At 44.2% G+C, this 24,045-nt stretch overlaps 1 protein-coding gene across 1 annotated transcript in view; it reads right to left on the reverse strand.

The window, feature by feature from the left end:
• MARCHF10 (membrane associated ring-CH-type finger 10) overlaps positions 1–23,662 on the reverse strand; it is an 81,545-nt gene extending 57,883 nt beyond the window's left edge. The window contains 3 exon segments of the mRNA XM_058561305.1: positions 8,929–9,048; positions 17,887–17,993; positions 23,529–23,662. Coding sequence (XP_058417288.1) covers positions 8,929–9,048; positions 17,887–17,976 — 210 coding nt within the window. The 5' untranslated portion in view covers positions 17,977–17,993; positions 23,529–23,662.
• Positions 23,663–24,045: the final 383 nt, after the last annotated feature.

Raw genomic sequence — 24,045 nt, forward strand, 5'->3', positions numbered from 1 at the left:
GGAGATGGTGTAGTAAAATAGCACAAGTCTCAGTGGACCAGTGTCTCCAACAGAGCCTGGGGAGCAGTGGTCTGGGAGCAGCATCGGGAAACATGAAGGGCATCCCCCGCCTCCTGATCCTGAGGAAGGGGTGCAGGAGAGAGATGAACAGTGCCTCCTAGAGAGGGGAACTCTGAAAAGAGGTCTGATACACATTTCCTGTGCTGCAAGGAGACTGGACTGCTCACCCTTTCCCAAAGGTGCCCATCTCTCCTTGACTTAGGCTCTTTCTTTTTTTTTTTTTTTTTTGTGAGGAGATCAGCCCTGTGCTAACATCTGCCAATCCTCCTCTTTTTTTGATGAGGAAGACTGGCCCTGGGCTAACATCCATGCCCATCTTCCTCCACTTGATATGGGATGCCACCACAGCATGGCTTGCCAAGCAGTGCATCGGTGCGTGCCCGGGATCCGAACCTGCGAACCCTGGGCTGCCGCAGTAGAGCGCGCGCACTTAACCGCTTGTGCCACAGGGCCAGCCCCGGGGCTCTTTCTTCCACCTGTAATATCTGCCCTACCTCAGCTCCCCACCCCCACTTCCAGCTCCTCAAATTCTGCCCATGCCTTAAGATCCAGCTGAAAATCTGCATCCTCTATGAAGCTTTCCCAGGTTTCCCCTTGCCTTCTTCTTTTTTTTTTTTTTTAATTTTTATTTATTTATTTTTCCCCCAAAGCCCCAGCAGATAGTTGTATGTCATAGCTGCACACCCTTCTAGTTGCTGTATGTGGGACGCAGCCTCAGCATGGCCGGAGAAGCGGTGCGTCGGTGCGCGCCTGGGATCCGAACCTGGGCCGCCAGCAGCGGAGCGCACGCACTTAACCACTAAGCCATGGGGCCGGCCCTCCCCTTGCCTTCTTATTGCACTCATCTGATATGGTCTTGCACTGTAGGCATTCACATAACATTTTTTTTTCTTTATTGTGAAATTTTTGTTGTACGTTATTGTTTGTCAGTCACCATATAAATGCATCCCTTCACCCCTTGTGCTCACCTCCCATCCCCCTTGCCCCTGGTAACCACCAAACAGTTCTTTCTGTCTGTGTGTTAGTTTATCTTCCACTTATGAGTGAAATCAAGCGGTGTTTGTCTTTCTCTTTCTGACTGACTTCGCTTAACATAATACCCTCCAGGTCCATCCACGTTGTTGCAAATGGGACGATTTTGTCTTTTTTATGGCTGAGTAGTATTCCATTGTATATATACCACATCTTCTTTATCCAGTCATCAGCTGAGGGACACTGGCATTGCTTCCACATCTTGGCTATAGTGAATAATGTTGCAATAAACATAAGGGTGCATAAGCCTCTTTGGATTGTTGAGTTCAGGTTCGTTGGGTAGATACCCAGTAGTGGGATAGCTGGATCATAAGGTATTTCTATTTTTAATTTTTTGAGGAATCTCCATACTGTTTTCCATAGAGGGTGCCCCAGTTTGCATTCCCACCAGCAGTGGATTAGGGTTCCCGTTTCTCCACAGCCTCTCCAGCATTTGTCGTTTTTTGTTTTGGTGATTATAGCAATTCTAATGGGTGTAAGATGATATCTTATTCACATAACATCTTATTTCACCAGCACTGTGAACTACCCGAGGGCGGGGGCACAGTTTATTCATTACTATATCCCCATAGCACCTAACACAGTGTCTTGGACACAAGAGGTTTATGAATAAGGCAAAATAAAAACAAAAGAAAAGAAGGTTTTGGGATGAAATGTTGTATGTTATAAATTATGTTTAATGTAGGTATGCACCTGAATAAAATCTTGCAACTGAAAAAAAATTGATATCTGAATTTTAATTGGGTTTTAACTTTTTTTTGTTTGTTTTAGAATTAATTAGAACCATTTTTTTTAAAGTAGAGAATTTTAATAAAATGTAGTAAACTGAAATACATAGCACTACATAAAATGGGGAAAAGCCACTTTAATAGTCTTCTCTCATGCAATTTCTGAGCTACTGAGTCCAGTTAACACAGGGAACTCTTTGGGTCAGAGGCCACCAATTCTCAGCACCGACAATTTCATTGAGCCGGGGTAACAATTGGTGTTTGTATCACGCAGCCGCATGGCAGAATCCCCCTGGTGGAAGGATTGACTCTAGGCTGTCTTGCTTATCTGTTGAAAAAGGCAGGACAACATTCTGGAAGCAGCTGCAATTTAAACTGACAGTTGCCCCATTTTACTGCCATGCCCTGTTTTAAAATTACCTAGTGGAATTTAGACAAAGCACAGAAATGAAGGAGAAATGAAGCATTGCTGGCTTTGCCCAAGATACAGTTGTTATTCGTTTGCTCCACTAATGCTGTTGAAGGCCCTCCAGCACCTTGGTTTGCCCAGAGTGGCATGCACACCAGAGTTCCAATCAATCTATAATCTAATCACAAAAGAGATATCCAGTTCAGTCTGGTGAGTTATCTGGCAGAACATTCAACCACAAGAGGACCTCTGTAACAAAGTACAAGTGAGTCCTGGGTCAACTTCGGGCTGTTCTGACTTTCCTTTGTCCACGGAAAGCTCCAACTCAACTGTTCTTACGTCTTTGTGTTCTTGCCTACTTGTGACAAAAGGAACTTACCCAGAGCTTTAAAGAAGCCATCTGTTCCTTTGCAGAGTGGTATGCCAAGAAAAGAACACTCTCTTTAGCTGGTTACTCTGATCACCACCAGTGCTGAGGTTTCTAAAGGGTTGATTGTAACTGACTAATCTTCAAGCCCAAACTGGCCTTTGCACATTGGCAGCCTCACCAAACTACTCGTCTCTCAACAATTTCAAGCCAGGTCAGGGAGCATTCACCACGCTGAGTAACAGCATATGCTTTCTTCTCTCACTCAGGGTGAGGATTCCTATTCTGGCTGTTATGGCTATATCGCTACGACTTCAACATGTGCATGTTCCCAAAATATTCACTGAGCTCCTACTATGTGGTGGACATTGGAAATACAACCATAAACACACCTGCTCTTGAGTAGCTCCAGCCTAAGGGAGGAGGCAGACAGGAAGATGGACCCCGGCTGACTTGAGCCCAGAGGCTGTTATGGGAATACAAAGGAGAGACAAGAGCAAAGTCACCTGACCCCCAAGAGAAGCTCTGGAAACTCTTCCCAGAGGAGGTGCCCTCAGAGTTGAGGGTCAGGCCATCAAGGGCTTTGAGTACCATGCTAAGAGATTTGAACCTGATCCCAAAGACAAGGGAGAAGCACTAAAGAATTTTTAAGAGAGGAGTGACATGATCCAATTTGCTTCTAGAGGGATCACTCTTACTGCAGCCTGGAAGACTGGCTGGAATGGGTGAGGCGAAGGCAGAACCACTGGGGAAATGACTCCTACCATAATCCAGGCAGAAAAGCCAGGGCCCTGCAAAGGGAGGTGCTAGTGGACAGGTTCAAGAGAGAGGGGCCAAGCCAGTCCGGCTTTGGGGTCTGATTGCTGTGAATTGTGAGGAGGAGCAGAAGGAGGAGGAGGAGGAGTCTAAGATAATTTCCAGAATTCTGGCTTGTGGAGAAATAAATTCAGTCGAAGAACCAATTTGAGGGGAGCAGACAATGCATTCAGCGTCGTGAGTCTGAGGGGCTTGTGGGACATGCCGTGGTAAACAGATCAACAGCTAAAATGGAAAACAAATGAAAATTCCCACAGATCCACAATCGTCAAACCGTGGGCTGCACATTCCCTCTCCATGACATTTCAGGCTTGAGATGCCGTGTGCAGAGCTGCGTTATTACTCAGGTGCACCTCGAGGGTGCAGAATCCCAGCTCGAGTCAAGAGGGCGGCTGTGACAAACACCACACCAGGTGTTAGAGATGACTCAGAGCCTCCCAGGGTGGGGCCCTCTGGCAGTTAGAACCGGTGTGTGCATGTGTGACCTGCCTCATCCGCACACACAGGCCTGGGGCCAGAAAGACAGGAGGCCCAACCCATAAGGAATCCGACAATGGATAAGTAGAAGTTAGAGAAAATTAAAAGTGTGACTCACGGAATGCATATGCCATGTGCTAAGCTGTGGCTGCTTTCATGACACTGTTAAGGGTGTTGGTAGGTTGACACTGACAGATTAATGGGAGAACAACTCCCCAAGAGCCGTTTGAAAGAGAAGAAGCTGAAGGTTTCACAGGCAGGATAGGCTGAGTAAATAGGTAATGAAAGGAGTCATGCAAATATACCCAGGTCGTAGAAAAACACAAAATGCAAATGGAGCCAGCCTTCATGGACAGCTGAATCATCATCAGAGAGCTAACATTTGCAAGGAGCTGCAGTATGCAAAGCACAGTATTGTGGATTGTGCAGGACCAGTTTCTGGGAAACAAAACCCCTTCCTGGCCCCCAGGGTCTTGTCTTGTTTTGTGTTTTGGATTTGACCACAGTCTGGAGCAGTGCTGTCCTATAGAACCTTCTGCAATGATGGAAATGTTTTGTATCTGCACGGCCCAATGTGGCAGCCATGGACCACATGTGGCTACTCAGCATGTGAAACGTGACTAGTGAGCCTAAGGAACTGAATTTTAAATTTTATTTTAATTAATTCAAATTTAAAGTTAAATTGCCCCACATGGCTAGTGGCCACTGCATTGGGCAGCACAGTTCTAGACTTCTGCTGCTGTCATGTATGGAGAGACATTTTGACTTTTTAAGCCACCGCAGGTTACTTGAAGAGGCTTTATTTTAACCTTCAAAGTTTGTGTGGATTATCATGGACAAAACAATTAAAATGTTTATGTTGGGTAACTGCCTTCAGACTTAAGCTTACCTTGCTTCCTGGGAGGTTCAGGTGATCTCACTGATGTAAACATCCCACCCAGCAGGGCCTGAGGCAGAGCCAGCTGCTGCTGGTGTCAGGTTAACTGCCTATGCCTCCTTCCAATGTAACGCTGTGTCCTTGTGACCAGGAATCTAAATATTTAGTTGCTTGATTGCTGATGGTGAAAGGGCAATAATCCTATTCCTATTAGCAGAGCAAACGGTGCTCTTGAAAAACTGAGAGCTGATCTCCACCTGCTTTGCCAATGAAGTAAATGCAGTGACAACGTGTCCTCAGTCCTTGAGGTTTGTGTATTTGGAACAGCGACCCTTCCAGCAAGGATACAGGATCTTGGAAGATGAGAAGGGTCTCTCTTCATAAAAGGTTGCTGCCCCCTGAGTCCTGGGCTAATCATTTTCATCACCTTCTATGGGGAAATCAGGGCTCCTGTCCCTTCTCTGAAGGTTTGAGAGGGTGAAATATCCTGGTGCCCCGTCAATCACAGCAGGCTCTTCTAGACCAGCAGCTTTCCTGGGGGAGCCTGTGAAGGAAGGACACTGTTTCCTCTTCATATTGAGAAACTGCTTTCCTTTTTAGTCTGTTAAATCATCCGACTTCTTTGGTTTATGTAGAGCTGCTGTTTATTTCCCTGTTAAATTCTAATCTGATTAAACAGTTCAGAAGATTGTATATAACTTTGAAAAGAGTCTAAAATTAAGTTGCTACGTTAGGTTGGCTTTTAGAAACACGGCCTGGGACTGGGCTGAGGCGAAAGAAGGTATTCTAGAAGCTTCAGAAACTGCTCCTCCACTGATACCTGTTGGAGCATCATTTGCAAGAATAGTTGAACACCAAGGAAATTTATAATGTAATCTAATGTTAGTATGACACTTAAGAGTCTCACTCGTTCTCACAATGATCCCATGCAATAAGCATAATGAGTATTTCCTTGATGGGAAACTGAAGTGCTTAGAAGTAGAGTGGTTTGCCTGAATTCACACTGTAATGAGGGACAGAGCTGACCCTTGATGATGTGTTCTTTCTGCTCTGTCACGCCATTAACTTAAACGTATTTAGGAGGTACCACTTTAAAGAACATCTCAGCACAGGCTTGATTGTTATTGCTTCATCTCGGATTTAGATTTAACACAACCTCTGCCTAACCAGTGGTTAAAGGCACTGGTCGTAGCGAGGAAGTTGTGCCATGATGGAGCAGACACCACGTTAACTGTGCATTTGGGCATCTGCCCACCTCTAGGCAGGTGTCTGGAAACCATAACTTGATACTGGATCTGTTACTTGATGGTAAATTCCTCACTTGCTCCAGGCCCATCAGAATTGTGACAATCTGAGACTGGGTTAAGGAATGAACAAGTGATGGAAATTGCAATATGAGCAGCAAGGCTCAGTGGTGGCATGCTTCACGTAGTCACTGTATGGTGGAAAAATTTCCATGGATTAACCAATCCACTTTCATACTACCCACTCAATCAGAGAATGAACTTGACTTCACAAATCTGAGCCAAAATGTTCCTGAGAGTTTTCAGCCATAGCAATCTTTAGAAGGAAATTACTCAGGGGAATGTTCACCTAGGGAGGAGGGCTTTAGGGGGGTTTACGCCGTCTCACTGGGCTATATCTTTCTCCTGTCCCTTTCTGATCGACTGAGGCTCTTTTGTAACTCTAGTGCCTGAAGGGACATTCAGTACACTAAGTTCTGGAAATTGAATCAGTCTGGCCTGTGTTCTCCTTTGAGAGGTTGTCAGCATTTTTATTCACAGCCTCCTCTGGGAGACTAGCTCCAGGACCTCCCTGGCATTGAGAACCCTGTAGAAAGAAGTTTGATACGTTCTGCATTCCCTCAGGATTAGACATAGGGCAGGGCAGGCCCAGACTATAAAGGGTGATGAACCGCCAGATTTTCATAGAAATTTGGGTAGGGGTCCAAACCTGAGAGGGGAAATCTCCAAACCAACCCATGGTCCTAGGGGTTGAAGAGATCCAGGATCTGGTTTGAGTCTCGTATGGAATCTCCGGCTTCATTCCTACCAAGTGAAAGCCAAGGACTGAGCTAGGAGGGAGGGCATTATGAGCACACAAGTCAGATGGCTGTTGAGAGTGACATTCAGTAACATTTCCTCTCACCTGCCCTTCCTGTGCTTTTGTTTCCAGAGGTAAACCCTCCAGTAACCCCCAAAGAATATCTGTAACACAGAGAGCAAAGCAGAGGAGAATTTCACTGTGGAAAATTCTGATTTTGTCACTCTTCTTGATAGAGAAGATGTGACCTTGAAGGTGCTTGTACAATCAAGGCCCAAACCCTTGGGATATCATTATCTGGAAAAAATTGAGATTATGTAATCAATGTTGTTTCGAGTTCTCTAACATACTGAGGTAGGGTGACATGGTGCAAACACGAAAAATTCTGTCCTTGTACTTTAGAATAGAAATTGCCAATTTTATGCATTTTGCCACATATTTTTGTCTTTATTTCATAATTACTTTTATATGTACAACTATTTCCTTCAGAAAATGTGGCCTGAGTGTTTTGCAATGATGATTTAAAGAAAGAATGAATAATTTTTATAGCACGAAGAAGAAAACTACAGGAATCTGTCCCCAGCTTGTCCCCCAAAGTTTATGGAGAGCAGCATGAAAACTTCAAGTCCTAGAAAATCCCAAATGCCTGAATATTGCCATACAAAATGGCCATGACTATGCACATGAGTCTTTGCACGCAAACAGAAGAAGCCACCTGCCCATCTATTCCGTATTCCAATCCAGGAAGATTGCTACATGCTACTCTGATTTAAATGATATCACATTTTTTATCTGTCCTTGATTTTTGTTTCTAAGTGAAAAATGTGAGAAATTATCTTAATGCTAAAAATGTGTTGTTCTGGCCAAACTAGGTTTAATTTTTGGATTAATCCCACTGCCTGAGTTTAAGCAGCAGCAGGCATTATATTTAGTCCTTGAGTAACAGGAAAAGATCAAGGCGACGTGTTCTCAATGCTGCCAATATTGTAAGATGGTCTTTTTCACCTTCAGACTCTAGGTGAAATATTTTCTCGTGTGACTTTCTGTTTCTTAATAGGGAGGAGAGATCTCTCCCAGGGATACATCTGCATCTATAAACATCAATCACGGATGTTTTTAAGGTGTCTTTTGAACATTAAATAACTGCAGTGTGAATATCCTAGATTAGAGACGAAATCCCAACAAGAACTTGATTGATATCAGGTATCCTGGATCTATCTCAGGGATCCACACCACTGACAGGAAAGAGAGAGTCCATCTCGAAAGTGTATTTCAGCCATGAAATATTAAATAGAAATTCATAAAAGGCATATTACTCATCTTAAATCAATTCACCATGCTAACAACCGGTGTTGAATGCAGCTTGTGGTATTTGGTGCTGACATAGGATAAGTAAAATTCTTACGCAGCTATGATCTTAAACATGAAATATGATTGTGTAGCTCAGTGAGCACCCTCTCTGGGGTCACAATGCCTGGAATGGAATCCGTACTCCACCACATACTGGCTGAGAAATCTTAGGGAAAGTTTCTTAACTTTTCTAAGGCTCAGTTTTCTCATCTGTAAAATGAAGCAACTATGTATAGATTTATGAGACTTAAGCTAATACGTATAAAGTGCTCAGCATGGTGCTGGAATGTTGTAAGCATGCAATTAACGATACCTATTACTATCATCATGGTCATCATCATATTGCCACTATATTGGTCTTATTATTTGTTATTATCATCCTAGACAAAAATATTTGAACAATTGCTAGTTATTACCTGATGCAGTTATTACTGCATTTTACTCTCTTCATTTAAAATAAAAACTAGACTTGGCAATGCAGTGGGTTAGACTATAGGAAAGAAGAGCGAGGCGCAAGCAGGGTGAAGGGGGAAGGACACACAGCAGAGGAGCGGCGGGTGCGGTACCCAGGAGGAGAGCTCCTGCCCCCGACCCTGGCTCCCTGCCCTGACCGTTAGGATTCTTCAACATCTCCTTTTTGAGACGGCTTTTTCCTAAGTCTCACACACACACACACACACACACACACACACACACACACACACACGCGCGCGCGTGCGCGCGCATGCACACATGGCAGCAAGAGAATGTCTCCCAAAGTTCTAAGTACCTGTTTGGAAGATGACCCGCTTGAAAACCAGGATCTCTCAAAATTTGTCTCTTGCCCCCAAAATTGATCTCGTTTCTTCTCATTTGGATCTCTTCTGTATTCCTGTCGTCTCAGAAAAGCCTGGAGAACAAAAAATATTTCTTTGTCTTAGGTCTACGACTAGCTTTTTACTTATTTTTTATTGAGGTAACAATAGTTTATAACATTATATAAATTTCAAGTGTACATTATATTTCAATTTCTGTGTAGACTACATCATGTTCACCACCCAAAGACTAATTACCTTCCGTCACCGTACACATGTGCCCTATTACCGCTTTTGCCCTCCTCCCTCCCCCTTCCGCTCTGGTAACCACCCAATTAATCTCTCACAACCAGCTTTGATACCTTGATGCTTAATTCCTATCATGAGGAACACGAAATACACGGCATACATTTCCCAGCGTTCATCAATACCTGTTACCAAGTGTGAAGACACTCACCCAGGTATCACTCTCTCTTCCCTTTGCCCAAAATGCCAGGTCAAAAATATTAGTCATTGCTTTAATAAATACTAAGAGGCATTTCGTCAGGCATTTACCTAACAGTTGCCTAGGTAGGAAGGTAGTACCTAACGCACTGTATGAACTGCTCTTCCCATTCTCATTCTCTTAGCTCCTCCCTCATACTCACCTCCACTTCATTCTATCCCCTTGGATTACACCCTAGTTACAGGATAAGAATTCCCATAGAGGACAGCTCTGGCACATGCTGTGCCTTCCGCCTGGAATGCCTTGTGATGATCTAAGAACCGGCTCATGGCATCTCTTCACTGTAGTTTCCCTGACTTGCTATCCTTCCCTGGGCTGAATTAATGATCCTTTACACATACATAGCTTGAATCATGCAATTTTTTCCTATTGCGTTTAGTTGTTTTGTTTTTGACCCTGTTTCTCCTGCTGATCAGTGAGAACCTGAGGGTAAGGACCACCTCTTCTCTTTTGAATCCCCCAGCATCTGGCATTTAGCGTTAGTTGAATTGCGTTTTTGTTTTGGAGGGAAATACCAATTCCCAAATGAAAAAATAAAAATTAAATGACCAACAAAAATAATTGTCCATTTTTTAAAATAAAATCTAGTATCAAAATATTCTCCTCCAGTACTGAGACTGAACAAACCCAAGACTGAACAAACCCCCATAATGTGCTATGGGGGTTTCAACTGATATTTTAGATACTCCAAAATAGTTACACTGTAGAAGGACTTGCCAGCATTTCACGCCATGGGGAAAGCCTAATATTACACTCCAAGGTTAAGAATAGAAATGACCTGATATTAACAAAACATTTCCCACTTGCATTTGGGAAGAGAGTCAGTTATACTGTGCTTCACAACTGAATTGCAGGTGAAGCACTGGCCCCTGGGCTCATGCACAGTGGCCAGGTGGTCACCTGCAGCAGGTGGTGTCCTGGATTCCCAGGAGAAAGTGCAGTTTCATCCCAGCTTGCTTGGAAAGGGAGAGCACTCCAAAATATATATATATATTTTTTTCTGTCCCACAGTTAATCTTATTTTCAAAAACTATACCATATAGACAGTAAGCCATTGTAATAAATACTGGACAGTGTTTGTTTTAACACATAATTTAAACAAGAAAACCCAAAAAATACTGGACAGGAACTATAATAAATAAGTTAAACAAGGAAACACCAAATAATAAAATAAACGAAGGTAAATCCTTGGGGAGTTAGTTGGAGAGCTTAGTGAAGTTCGACTAAACGTGGGCCTCCTTTTTTCTATTCCTTTTACAATGACTTCCGATGGAGCTCCTGTTTGGGAGGAGCCCTGGTCGGAGTGGTGTTTCCTGAAGCGGCAGATGTCTGTGTTATACTAACCTGCTGGTATTAAAGGCGCAGGAAGAAAATGCTGACGGACTGAAGTGGAGGAGATGGTGTTAGCAAATGCACGCAGGACCGAGGCAGACTTTGTGGGATGAACAGAATTCTTGTGGGCTGAGTGTTTCTTGAAAATTCTCTCCAAGAATGCATGCAACTTAAATATTTCTTTACCAAAAGGGGAGGAGGAATAGAATGGTTTGCAATGTTGGAAAAAAGATGTTTTTCCCTCTGGTTCCTTATCCCTCCTCTCATAGAGAAGCAGGGGAACAAACCAGTGGCAAGGTAGGGACTTCCTCATTTTTATCTTGAGACAGCCAAGCAACCTTTCTGTGTAAGTCAAACATGAATCTTCTTGAAGGTATAGCTTTGCTGAGGAGAAGGAACATAGAACAGAGCCAAGTCCAGGCTTCCAGTCCTAGAAACAGCAAGAACCTAGCCATACTCCCCCCAAGGGCTAGTTTTCTTGTTATCTGGAAAGATGAATGAGTTCTTGTTGTTGTTGATGCTGATGTCGTTTCTACTTTGGGGGTCCTGAAGTGACAGGGGCAGAGGAGTGCGAAATCCACAGGATGGAGAGGAGGAAGGATTCGTAATTCATCATCACCAGGGGCTCCCCACACCCTGGGACTCTAAAAATATTCCCCTTCAGTTTCACGTGCCTGGAGCTAGATTGCTATAAATAAGTTTCTGTTCATGTGACAAAACTGGCTGAGGGCGGTCTTGAAATTGAAGGCTTCAGGTAACTTCTTATTGCTTCCTTCTAGGGAGAATCAGGGCTTCCTCCTTCACTCTTCTTTGGTGTTTCTCCCCCCACGTCCCCACCCCCCCACGCTCATCCCTCTGACTGCAGCACATGCAGTCAGGCTGCCTTCTGTGCAGAAGCTACCACCGTGGGGGCAGAACACAGAAGGTACATACACGCCTGTGGGGGATGACGTGGGTTTTGTGACTCACTGCAACTCAATACTGGTAAACAGGACAAAGGCCCACTCTGCCACTTTCTAGCATCGTGGCCTTGGGCAAGCTGACTAACTCCAGTGATTCTGACTTCCCTCATCTTAAGAGGGAGATGTCCCTGTGCTGCAAGGTTGTTGGGAGAGTACGAGGCACTGTTGGTAAGATGCTTAGCAGAGTGACTGGTCCATGGGCAAGTGTTCAATGAAAGGTACTCATCAGCATCACCACCATCACCATCATCATCATCATCATTATTAGGCTTTTAATTGTTGTTTCTAATCCCATTTCTTGGTTTACTTCTATTTCTAAAGTCAGCCTTTGCCAAGTAATGTGACTCTGATCTCAGTTGTGGAAGAAGAAAGAATCTTTCTGTCCAGGCCTATGGTTCACCCTTGTTTTTCTGCCCCAGAAGGAGAGGTCTGGTCCCCCTGCAGCCAGCTGAGCAGATTGTGCTCTCAGTCATTCAGGGTCCCTCTGTAAACTGCTTTTTCTCCGGCATTACAGCGTTCTGAATCCACAGGGATGCCCAGAGTTTCTTTCATTTCTTATCAGTCCCCTCCTTCTAGTCATCATCCAGGCTCCTGGTGCCTTAAGAAGCCATGTACCACAGGAACAGTTCCCGGCCTAATAGTTCTGGTATAAAAGACATTGAAACTGTAACTCTGGTATAAAAGACATTGAAACACTACATCTCAATCAACAATGGCCTCCATCAAGGGTATTGTTACTTGAACTCCACAAGCATTTTGAGAAGTGGGAGTTGCCACTGCCTTCAATTGGTTTGGTTTTTGTTGTTGTTCTTATGACCTAACACACACAACCCAGAGTTTGGGGCTTTAATTATCATCAGTGACATTATTAAAGTTCATTAGTTTTGAGAGGTTAAGAAATCAAAGGTGTAAAACAGTTTGACATGATATTCACCTCAAGTGAATTTATTTTCCTGTGTTAGCTGTGAAGAGTAGAGAAACACATTCCTCAGAGGTGAATCCATGGGAAGGGAACTTGAATTATCTCCATTCCCTCAACCCCCTGAGTGGATGGTTCCTGAACCCTTGCCACCTGGTAAAGTCATCTATCATGTCCTTGAATAAGTTTTATGTGGACACGTTCAGCTGTTTGATCTGCACTTGAAAGAGTCAGGATGAATAAGTGATGTGAAATGAAACCCATTTGACAGATTATGGAAAATCATCCTGAAATTCCAAGTGTAATCTTTCTTTCCAGCTTTCCAGTGGACATTAATGGCTAAATTCTGCCTCATGTTACATAAACACATTTGACCAAAAGAAGGGGAAAAAAAGCTATGCAGCATGAACACCCTTGAAGAAACAGAGCCAAATTCTGAGATGGCATATAATTATGTACTAGTTACCAGATTCTGAAATAGCATGTAATATGCCAAATAGATGTTTATTTCCTCTTGTTTCCTCAAAAGGGTCCCACCCAACCACTGAAAGGAGTAGCATCAAAATAACTCAGGGGGCTTTAACCTTCCTCTCCTGCTGCTAGCACACAGACCTGTAAAAGCCCTGCTAATTTGGTGCACACCAACACTTAGCATATTTTAGGATGCAGCAGGATAGTGTATACAGGAGGTTTCTAAGGGCTTCAATTTGAGCCAGTCCATTAAAGGTGAGTCAAGCACAGGAAGGCATATGTGGCAAACGTATATGATTTGGGAGTCATATCTAGTTATTAGGTTTTACACTGTACACCCTGAAATGGGAAATCCCTAGTGTCCAAGCAGGTACTGCACTGAGCAAAAGCTGGGATTTCTATAAGTAACTGGCCAAGCTCATCGACGACCCAGGTTTCAATGTCCACCCAAAGGAAAGTCTACCTAGTAAAGTATCTAAATATACATATACATATATAGGTCATATATGGACCAAGTTATTGTGGGATCATTAAAGTTATGCAATTCATTCTTAAACCCCTACTTTAAATCATTTCCAGAACAAGGCAAGGGATAGATTAAATAATATAACTAACTCATATCACTGTTCCCTTCAAAGTAGTTTCTGTGGGTTGCTATATACTTAATTCAACAATACTCAGAACATATTAAAGACAACCAGATTTGTTTTTTGCAGTCCTTGTGATGAGTGCTTTTGAAAATGCTCAGTGAGGGCCAGCCCCGTGGCTTAGTGGTTAAGTGCGCGCGCTCTGCTGCTGGCGGCCCGGGTGCGGATCCTGGGTGCACACAGACGCACTGCTTTTCCGGCCATGCTGAGGTCGCGTCCCACATACAGCAACTAGAAGGATGTGCAACTATGACATACAACTATCTACTGGGGCTTTGGGGGAATAAAAATAAATAAATAAATAAAATTATAAAAAAAGAAAATGCTCAGTGAGGGTGGGTTTGACTTTTAGGAATAGGTACAAGTAAGCTGGATCTAAGTCTGATAAACAGAGGTGGTGGTCAAGTTAGGTAATGCTGGCTTTCATCAATGACAAGGTGTTCAGTTCAACAGAGAAGAGCAAGACTCCACCCTGCCCTTAAGCAGCTGTGGTCCAGTTTGAGGAAGTCACACAAAAGACAATTTTGATACAATTTCATAAGCTATATGAAACAGGTATGAAAAGGATGCTCTGGTATTGGAGTGACGGAAATGTTCTAAAACTGGATGATGGTGATGGCTGCAAATTTGGTAAATTTACTGAAAGTCATTAAATTATACACTTAGAACAGGTGAATTTTATGATATGTAAATTATACCTCAATAAAGCTGTTTTTTTTAAAAGAGTGCTATGAGAGCACAGAGGTTCCCTTTAGTTCTAAATTAAAACTATGGTCTTCACCACCCTTGTCAAGAGAGTAAAGAAAGGGGAAGAAGAGATTAGAGAAGTGGTTGAGGTTTAGGCTGGATTTGCTGTGGTTCTTGGGTCTGGGACCTGCCTTTAAATGAGGGGAAACAACTGAAGGGTTTCATGTATTCCAACGGCATAGTCAAAGTCACATTTTAGATAGATTTCAAGAAAGCAATCTGAAAGATAGTAAGACTGGAGGCAAGAAGACTGGTTATAGGATATTGTAATAGTCTTGGAGGGAAACTATGGAGATTGGAACTAGAGTGGTGGCAAGAGGATACAAAGGAAGGCACAAGATCACGAGCTTTTAGGTATACTCGGCAGGACTTGGTAGCTGGTGGGATGTGGGTGGTGAGGGAGAGAAAGGAGTCAGGGAAGGCTTAGGTCACTATCATCAGAGAGGGCATAGAGAGGAGGGTGGCAGGGGGATGGACATGTGGAGCGCAATCGTGGACGTGCTGAATCTGAGGTGCCTGTGAGACATCCAGATGGAAATGTCCAGCACGCAGGTGTGCGTGTGATTCTGACACCTTGGGAAGATGCAGGATTACAAGTCATTAGTATATGAGTGGTGGTTAACACCACAGGAGGGGATGAGATCGGTCACAGAAACCTTATGAATTAGAAGAAAACTGAGGATCGAAACCTAGGGGAATTAACATTTGAGGGGAGGGAGAAGAACGTGAGAGAAACAGAAGGAAAATCAGGAGAGTGTGATGTCAGAAAGCCAAAGGAATAATGTTTCAAGAAGAAAGCAATAATAGTGTCAAATATAGATAAAGCTTCGGAAAACAAAGACTAAAAAGTTGTCCACTGAATTTGGCCACTGGTCTTAGTGAAAACAGTTTCGGGGAGTTGAGGTGGCAGCCAGGCTGCATTGGGTTAGGGAGTGAATGAGAGGGGAGGAAGTGGAGATAGAAATGTTGCTGACTGTTTGGGGACATCTGGAGACTGCAAAGTGCCAGGGCTGCGGCTAGAAAAGGACACGTGGTCCACAGACAGCTTTGTTCTTTTGTTCTTAGTTTAGGCTGGATTTTGTTCTTAGTATAGGAGAGACTTGAGCATGTCTGTAGGCTGAGCCAAAGAGAAGAAGGGAAATTTCAAAGATACAGATGGGAAGTCCACGGATAGAGAGGGCCTGGAGACAGAGGGGCATGGACCAAGATCTCAGGCCGGGCACTAGCAGGGACAGTGTCACTTCATCCCCGAGACTTGAGGGCTACATGGGGTGTGTAGCCTGGAATGGAAGGGGAGAAGTTATGTGGCTTCCCATCTGATGGCCTTGGGTTCTTTGTTTCTTTTCATGTGTGTGTAAAACAGGAAGAAAAGTTCTTTGTTGAAAGTACGGGGATTGGAGGTTTGAAAAAAGAAAAGTTTAAAATAGTGATGATGACAGAGGGAGCTGATGGACAAGTAAACATGTTAAAATGAGTCATCCTTCATTCCCTTCTTTCCCTCATTCCCCCCTTCATCTCTCAGCAAGATGTCTGTGCTACTTCTATTTCTTGGGTCAGGCCCCTTCTCACCACCTCCACTCCTACCACCCTGTTCCAAGCTGCCATCATTTCTCTCCTAAATTTCTATCATAGTTTCCTTACTAGAGTTTCCGCTGCTTCTCTGGCCCCTTCTTTTTTCCCCACACAGTAGCCAGAGAGGTCTTTTAAAAATGTAAGTCAGATCATACCACTTCCCTGCTTAATATCACCCAATAATTTTCATTGTGATGAGCATACACTCCTAATACCAAGCTTCGTCCTGCGAGACTGGATGTGATCTGACCCTACCTACCTCTTGTTCTACTCTCTCCCTTAGTCAACATGTTTCAGCCACTCTGGCCTTCTTTTGTTTCCTCCAATGCTCCAAGTTAGTTCCTACTTCAGGGCCTTTGCACTAGCTTTCCTTCTGCTCAGGATGCTCTGGCTAGCTCTTTCCCATCATTTACTTCCACAGCCAAAGTTGTTTCCTCAAAGAGGCTTCCCTACCTGTGTAAGGGAGCATCAAACCCACCCTCAAGACCTCTGTTTTATTTGCCTCATGATATTCATCAGTTACTGAAACTATCTTACATATTTATTTATTTGTATGTGTTGTTTGTTTCTCAATCCTAGAATAAGAACTCCGAGGGAGAAGGGACTTTGTTCAGGACATAGTACGCACTTAATAAGTATTGTTATCTACAAAGACAGTGTTGAAAGACCAACTGAGATTAGAAACGAAAACTGTAGTGGCTCCAAGCCACACAGTTGGGTGATCTTTTTCAGCAGAGACCATAAAATAATAAGATTGATCATCTTATGTGCCTGTTCTGGAGACAGTTTCAAACAGGAATTTCCAAACACAAGGCAGGTGGCAGAGGCATTTTTGTGAACAGTAGACGGACTTGCAGGGTGACCAGTTCGGATGTTTACGTTCTTATTTTATAGAAATTCCCTCAATTTTATACTCTTGTAGGTGGGTTGGCAAGTTGTGGGAGGAAATTGCTGACTCCATTTCCAGCTCCACAGCTAAGCTGTGCTATAAGGTGAAATCAGGTTACAGAGATAGGTCTGGTTTCCTTGGTGACCCGGGAGGTTCGGTTATATTTGAAATTGCTACGAAGGAGAAAAACCTGATAACAGCAGTTCTGTGTTTTCCTTAGGGAAGGAGCACTTTTCAATCCTCAGCCGAGGCTAGGGACACGCCTCCTCGATTGGTGAGGGTTGACCTCCAGCCAGGGAGCTGAGCGACACTTTCTAACTGTTCCCAAAATCCCACACCCAGTCTGGCAAGTTTGTCCTATGCCAGCTCTGGGTAATTGCATCAGAGCCCCCAGGCTCCCTGTCTGTTTTGTTTTTGCACGTAAACACTGTAACTAGGGTGACGAATAGTTAGCTTATTGTAGAAGGTGCTAACCACCTTTCTTCTGGCAGGATGACAATGGAAGGGCATGTTATTTTATAAATGGTGGGGCAACCTAGTTAACTCCTTAGTGTCTTTTTCTTGATAGCTTGTTTATCACACTTAAGTCCTAATGTCATTTTTGACAAGGTTTGTGTGCCAAGTTCCGTGCTAAATACTGTTAAAAGGTTTTCTCATTTAATTTTCATGACAATATTACAAAGTGGGTACTATTATTATCCTCACTTTACAGATGAGGAAACTGGGACTCAGAGAGATAAAGTGGCTTTCCATGGTCACACACCTAATAAGTGGTGGGTTTTGGATTCTAGAAAACTATTACTGCTTATTGTGTACTGATACTGTATCCTGAATTCTCTCATAATACTGTAAGTGAAAGTGGAAGGTAATTCCGGTTTTCTGCAATTACCTGATATTCCGAGTCCTCCTTATGCTGCATGTCCCGCAGATATTGAACATCACTGATGAACTTCTGCCTGTCTCTTGCTTCATGCAACATGATTCTTAATCCCTGACCTGCATATAAAAGATAAGTAAATGTGCTGTGATATAATCCTTTGTTGCTTTGCCATATTTGGATTTATTTAGTATAATTGCTTTTATTCCCGTATTAATCTAATTTCCATTGTTTGAAAGGCACAGATGCTCCTTTCAGACTGAAAGGACTCTTTGTATTGGTGTTGATGCCCTTACAGCCCTCCTGTTCCAGGCATAAATAATGCAGCCACATTCATCAGCGGGCTTCAGTGATCCTGTCCTGGTTATTCACAGTGAGATAGACTGACCGACACCTGATTCAGATGCAGTTCTACAACACGACAAAAAAGAACACCCAAGAAACTAGCTAAATTAGCAGTGACCAAAGTTATGAGCCGCTGGGAACTGAAATTCATTTATTCAACAACTATTGTGCCCTGTTCCAACCCAGGCACAATGCTGGGCACTGGGGTATAGCAGTCATGTCAGCAAGATAACATGGCTCCTGCCTTTGTGGTGCTTACAGTCTAGGGTGGAACAAGACTGACACTGAACAAGTAAACCCTAATTGTGATGAGTGCTATGGAAAAGTATGGGGTTCTTTGAGAGAGTGTTATTATGGGAGGACATAACCTGCTCTGGGAGGCCAGGTTTTCCTTAGGAAATGACATTGGGTTTGCTAAGGAGTGCGCTAGGCAAGAAGTAGGACAGAGAGCATCTCAGACAGAAGGACAGCAGGTATACAAGCTTCAGGGCAGGAAGGGGCTGGTGTGGATGAAGAACAGGAAGGGCCAGTGCAGCTGGAGCAGAGAGAGAGGGGAGAACAGCACCAGAAGGGCTGGAAGAGAGGCAGGGGCCCCAAATTTGGGTGGGACCTTGAAGGTCATGACTCATAGAGCCATACAAAGCCATTGGAAGGTTCCAATCCGGGGAGCCAATGATTAGATTTGAGTTTTTAAAAGGTCCCTCCAGCTGTAGTATGACGAATAGATGGAGGGAGGGGATGTGGAATAAAAATGGAAGTGGAAAGACCACTGGGAATACACTACAGTAATCCAGATGAGATAAGATGGTGACCAGACTTGGGTAGCAAAAGTGGAAAGAAGAAGGAGGAGGAGGAGGAGGAGATCATAGCTACTGAGACTCTGGAAGCGCTAGGTACTGTTCTAAGCATTTACACATATTCATTCATTCAATCGTCATGACCATGCTATGAAGCAGGCACTATATCTCTGTCTAGCAGATGAGGGAACTGAGGCACAAAGGGATTAAGTAACTTGTCTAAGGTTACAGAGCTACTAAGTGGAAGAGTTGAGATTTGAACCTGGAGTCTCATGCAGTGCCCACACTCAACCATGATGGATTCAAGGGATACTCGGAGAGAAAATCATCAGGACTTGGTGGTTATACAGATGGGCCAGGAGAGGGAAGCATGGAGGAAGCTGCCCAGGTCACTGGCTCGGGCAGCTAGCTGTTTAGTGCCAACATTCCTTCAGACACGGAGGAGGAAGGAGGAGCAGGTTTGTGAGAAAATAACATGGAATTTGAAGTGTCTGGAGTACAGCAAATGGAGATGTCAAGCAAGTAGTTAGTCACAGGGCTCCGGAGCTGATCAGAGATGTAAAGACATGGGCATCGCTGGCATTTTGGTGATAACTGAAGTTGAAGGCGGAATGAATATTGAAAAGAAAAGCAGGACCCAGGACAAAACTCGGAGGCACACTAAAATTTAAGAACAGGTAGCTGAAGAGAAACTCTGCAAAGAAGCCAGAGAGGCAGGAGGACTACCAGGTGGGTGCAGTCTCATCAGTGTCGAGAAGAGCGTGTTTCAAGGAGGTTATTAATAACCTTGGTGAGAGCATTCAGTGCAGTGCCGGGCTGAAGACAGATTGCAGTGGGTTGCGTAAACGAGAGGTAAGGAAGTAGGGACAATGCTTTCAAGAAAGTTGGCTCTGACTGGGGTGGCCTAAATTTATGGCCAAAATCTTTAAGTTCACAAAGTTATTAAATGGCCCTATTAATAACGAGTCTGCTGGACGGATGTTCACTAGACTTATCCTGGGGATCATTTTGCAATACATACAAATATCGAATCTTTACGTTGTACACCTGAAACTAATATAATGTTATATGTCAATTATACCTCAATGAAAAAAAATAAAGAGTCTGCTAAACCTCATCTCTGAGGTCATCCAAGTTCCCACATTCTTCCTGCTTATTGTCTAGGGAAGCTCTTTCATTTATTTCTACACGTATTTTTTCCTGACTACCATGTGACAGGTGCTGCGCTAGGCTCTGAGGAAACAGCAGGGTAAGACAGACCACATCCCTGCCCCCAGGCGTCTACAGTCCGTAGCTTCCCTTTCCTTCTCCGGTTTTTTCAGTTGCGTGTGCAACGGCAGACCCAGTGTCTGGTCTGGTCGCTATGAAATCTCGCGAGGTTTATCGTCCAGCCCTGAGCAACAGGGAGAACTCGTGCTGTTGTTAACTCCGGGGTTATTTTCTCTCAAGCATGGAAAGTTGGTCTTTGAGAGTCAGAATCTGAAACTATATAGTCCAATAGGTAGTTCCAAAGTCTATACACAAAACCTAAATTTTGTCTCTGAGCATTTTAATAGTCATTTATGGGGTTATATTTTAAAAGATCATTTTTAACTTTTCATATGAATATGTATCTGCATAGAATGAAGTTTTCAGAAAATGATGATGTTAAAACAAGCAAAAGATGAACCCCTGCTGCTACTGTTGGAAACAGAAGCCTGTCTGAATGTTGATCATGCAGGGAACACAAGGATTCGCAATGAAAATATGTTAATGGTCACTGAAAGGGCACATCCCAGCATCCACTTGGATGATACATTTTGGTTACAAAGTTGACATAGAAAAGCCAGCTAACATATCCTGGCTTTAATGCATCATTATTTTAAGGAGGTTTTGAAGTCAAGAGCCATGAAATAACTTTGTCTAAATAGGTAGGAAATAACACTATTTGAATTACAAGCCAGGTTACCTTTGACTTCACAATCACTTACCAAATAAAGGACTATAAAGTTGCCTACAAAAGTCTCTTTACCCTCCCATAAACTTACTATTACTGTAATTTACTATTAAATGAATATTTAGAAGTATCATGGTGCCACATGTAATTTCTTATTTAAACACATCAATACTTTGTGAGATTAAACAAACACTACAGGCGCCAAGGAAGCAAATTATTAGAGATAGATCAAGGAGATGGTAGGTAGATCACCACAGTTTAGGCCAACACTCTCCACATTTCTGAAGTGTCACTTGAACTTTATACTTGACTACAGGTTTGAAAAACTGACCAGGATGAACAAGAAACAGAAATAACTGTATGCAAATAAATCCATAGGAGATAATGCTTAATTCGTGGATTTTGTGGCTTTGTGGAGTAGGCTTTGTGGGCCCACTCAACCAAATGGCCACTTGAAGCCAAAAATTTTTCCTCAGCAAATACAGACAGGTGGAGGCGGGAGAATGATAATAAAATGTGGTCAAGGCACAGTTTTCTAAAATAGCTTCCTGTCTTCTCTTCTATTTCTCACCTTTGAACTGCTTCTCGATTTAAAATCCACTCATGGTCATGCTCGCTTCTGTTTTAAGTCTCTGGTGATAATATATTGTGCCAGATTTGTGCTTTAGCAATCAACATAAGAAGCTATATTAAATTGGGAGAGGGAGAAGGAAAGGAGAAGGGAGTAGGAGGCATGTGGGGAGAGAAGGGAGTCCTGCTTTGCTGAAAGCAGGAGTGAATGATTCTTCTTGGCCTCAAAATTCTACATATCTGTGAAATTTCAATGAGGAATATTCTAAGAACTTTGTGACATATGCATTCCTCTCTAGTGTAAATTTCCAATGAATTCAAATCGAATTTCCCTGACTTAGGAGAACAGAATCTGATGGCAGAATATATTTCTTTCAGTTCTCTAAAAAATCACACATATATTGTATGTCTTTCTGTTTTATGGCCACATTTGTTGAAAGAATTGATTTGAAGGGAGTTTTTTTAATAAGGTATTTCACTGTTTTCTTTTTAATTTGATTTATTTTATTTATTTTTTCCCCCAAAGCCCCAGTAGATAGTTGTATGACATAGCTGCACATCCTTCTAGTTGCTGTATGTGGCAGGCGGCCTCAGCTTGGCCAGAGAAGCGGTGCGTCGGTACGCACCCGGGACCCGAACCCCAGCCGCCAGCAGCGAGCCCACGCACTTAACCGCTAAGCCACCGGGCCGGCCCTCACTGTTTTCTTACTATGTTCTCATATTAGAAATATCATTAAAGCGAAATTTTTATTGGTTCAGCAATAGAGAAGAATGTAAATTTAAGCCCCTCTTTAGGCTGAAGTTTCCTTTGAACCAAAATCCAAACGGCTATATTAAGACCTGACAATCAGGTTTATAAATTCCCCCTTTTCCACAATTGAGTGCTGGGAAGAGGGAGTTCAGGAGACCTTGTTCATCCTTTTACACAATTAATTAATTAATTGGTAATGACAAAGATTACAGGATTTGTTTAAATCCTAGCTTAAAAAAATGTTATGAGTTTTAAAATCTTAACTTATAAAAATGTGTTGAGTGGGGCCGGCCCGGTGGCGCAAGCGGTTAGGTGCGCGCGCTCCGCTGCGGCGGCCCAGGGTTCGCTGGTTCGGATCCCGGGCGCGCACCGACGCACTGCTTGGTAAGCCATGCTGTGGCGGCGTCCCATATAAAGTGGAGGAAGATGGGCACCGATGTTAGCCCAGGGCCGTCTTCCTCAGCAAAAAACAAAAAAAAAGAGGAGGATTGGCGGATGTTAGCTCAGGGCTGATCTCCTCACAAAAAAAAAAAAAAAAAAAAAAAAAAAATGTGTTGAGTATAAGTAACAAAGATGAGTGATTTGGGCCCAATTTTCCTAACACTCTGCTACTGAGAGAATATTGTGACCCAAGAGGAGGGATGGGGGGTAGAAGCGGGGAAGATGATTTGACTCTTCTAGCCAATTTGTCTTAGGAAATCAAGGGCTCGGGGGCTGCAAAGGACTTGTAAGAAAAGCTATTCGAGGGTGACTCTTCATGTTATTGTGAAACTGTGAAAGAGATGGGCGGTCACACACTGACCGTCAAGCCCAGAAGAGAGGGACTCAGTGTGTAACTGGGGAACTTTGGTGGGTGGCTGGTAATGTCACAGGCTTGACAAGCAATTCGGTGCTCTCAGCAATAACAAGATTAACAATTTCGCGCTCAGAAGCCAGAGGGGGCGCGGTCCGTGTATACCTCTCCTGGACTTGCAGACCAGGGCAGTCTGCAGGGAAGTTTTGTAGGTGCGGGGCGGCTGCCAGTGTACAAATGATCACAGAATCCCCCAAACCTGTCCTCTTTGGGGCAGAAGAAGACGGGGCTGTGGCCAGCCCAGAGAGACCAGGCCGCCGGGTTTCAGGCCCGATTTCCCTCCAGAATCGTGGAAGTCGAAAGGAGAGGTTGTCCTCCTCTCTTCCCCCACCTCCTCGGAGGACCAGTGGCCGCTGGGTTGCGGGTGCGTCCGGGGCGGGCGAGGCGGAGCCGGGCCGTTACCTTGCGGGTCAGTCCTCTCTCCCCTGCGAGCGGCTAAAGGGGCCGAGGGGCGGGGCAGGCGGGCTGGTCCAGGGCGGAGGAGCCGCCCATCAATCGCGCGGGGGCCGTCCTTGTGCTCCTCTTCCTCCTCCTCTCTCTTCTCTCCTCCCTCTACCGGCCCCTCTTCCTCCTTCTCCCCGGAGGCAGCTTTCCGCGGCGGCGGCCGGGCTTTCTGGGGGCGGAGGCGGTGGGGGCGGCTGCCTGGCGTCCTCCCGTTTCCTCGGCAACCCGGCCTCCTCTCTCCTCGCGCGGGAGCGCGGTGCCGTGGGGGCGGGGCGGGGGCTGCTGCCGCGCGGTCCTGAGCCCCGACGTGGGCGCCCCGCCGGTTGCCGTGGGAACCAGGCGGGATGCGGTCGCGGAGGCAAAGCGATGATGGCGGCGGGCGGAGAAGAGATGCTGAAGAAAGAGGCGGACTGGCTTTGTCTTGATGTCCAAGCCCGGACCCAGATATCGAGGCCATCGCACCTGCCCTGAAGCA

The sequence above is a fragment of the Diceros bicornis genome, chromosome 18 (assembly GCF_020826845.1).
Source record: "Diceros bicornis minor isolate mBicDic1 chromosome 18, mDicBic1.mat.cur, whole genome shotgun sequence".
NCBI lineage: Eukaryota > Metazoa > Chordata > Mammalia > Perissodactyla > Rhinocerotidae > Diceros > Diceros bicornis.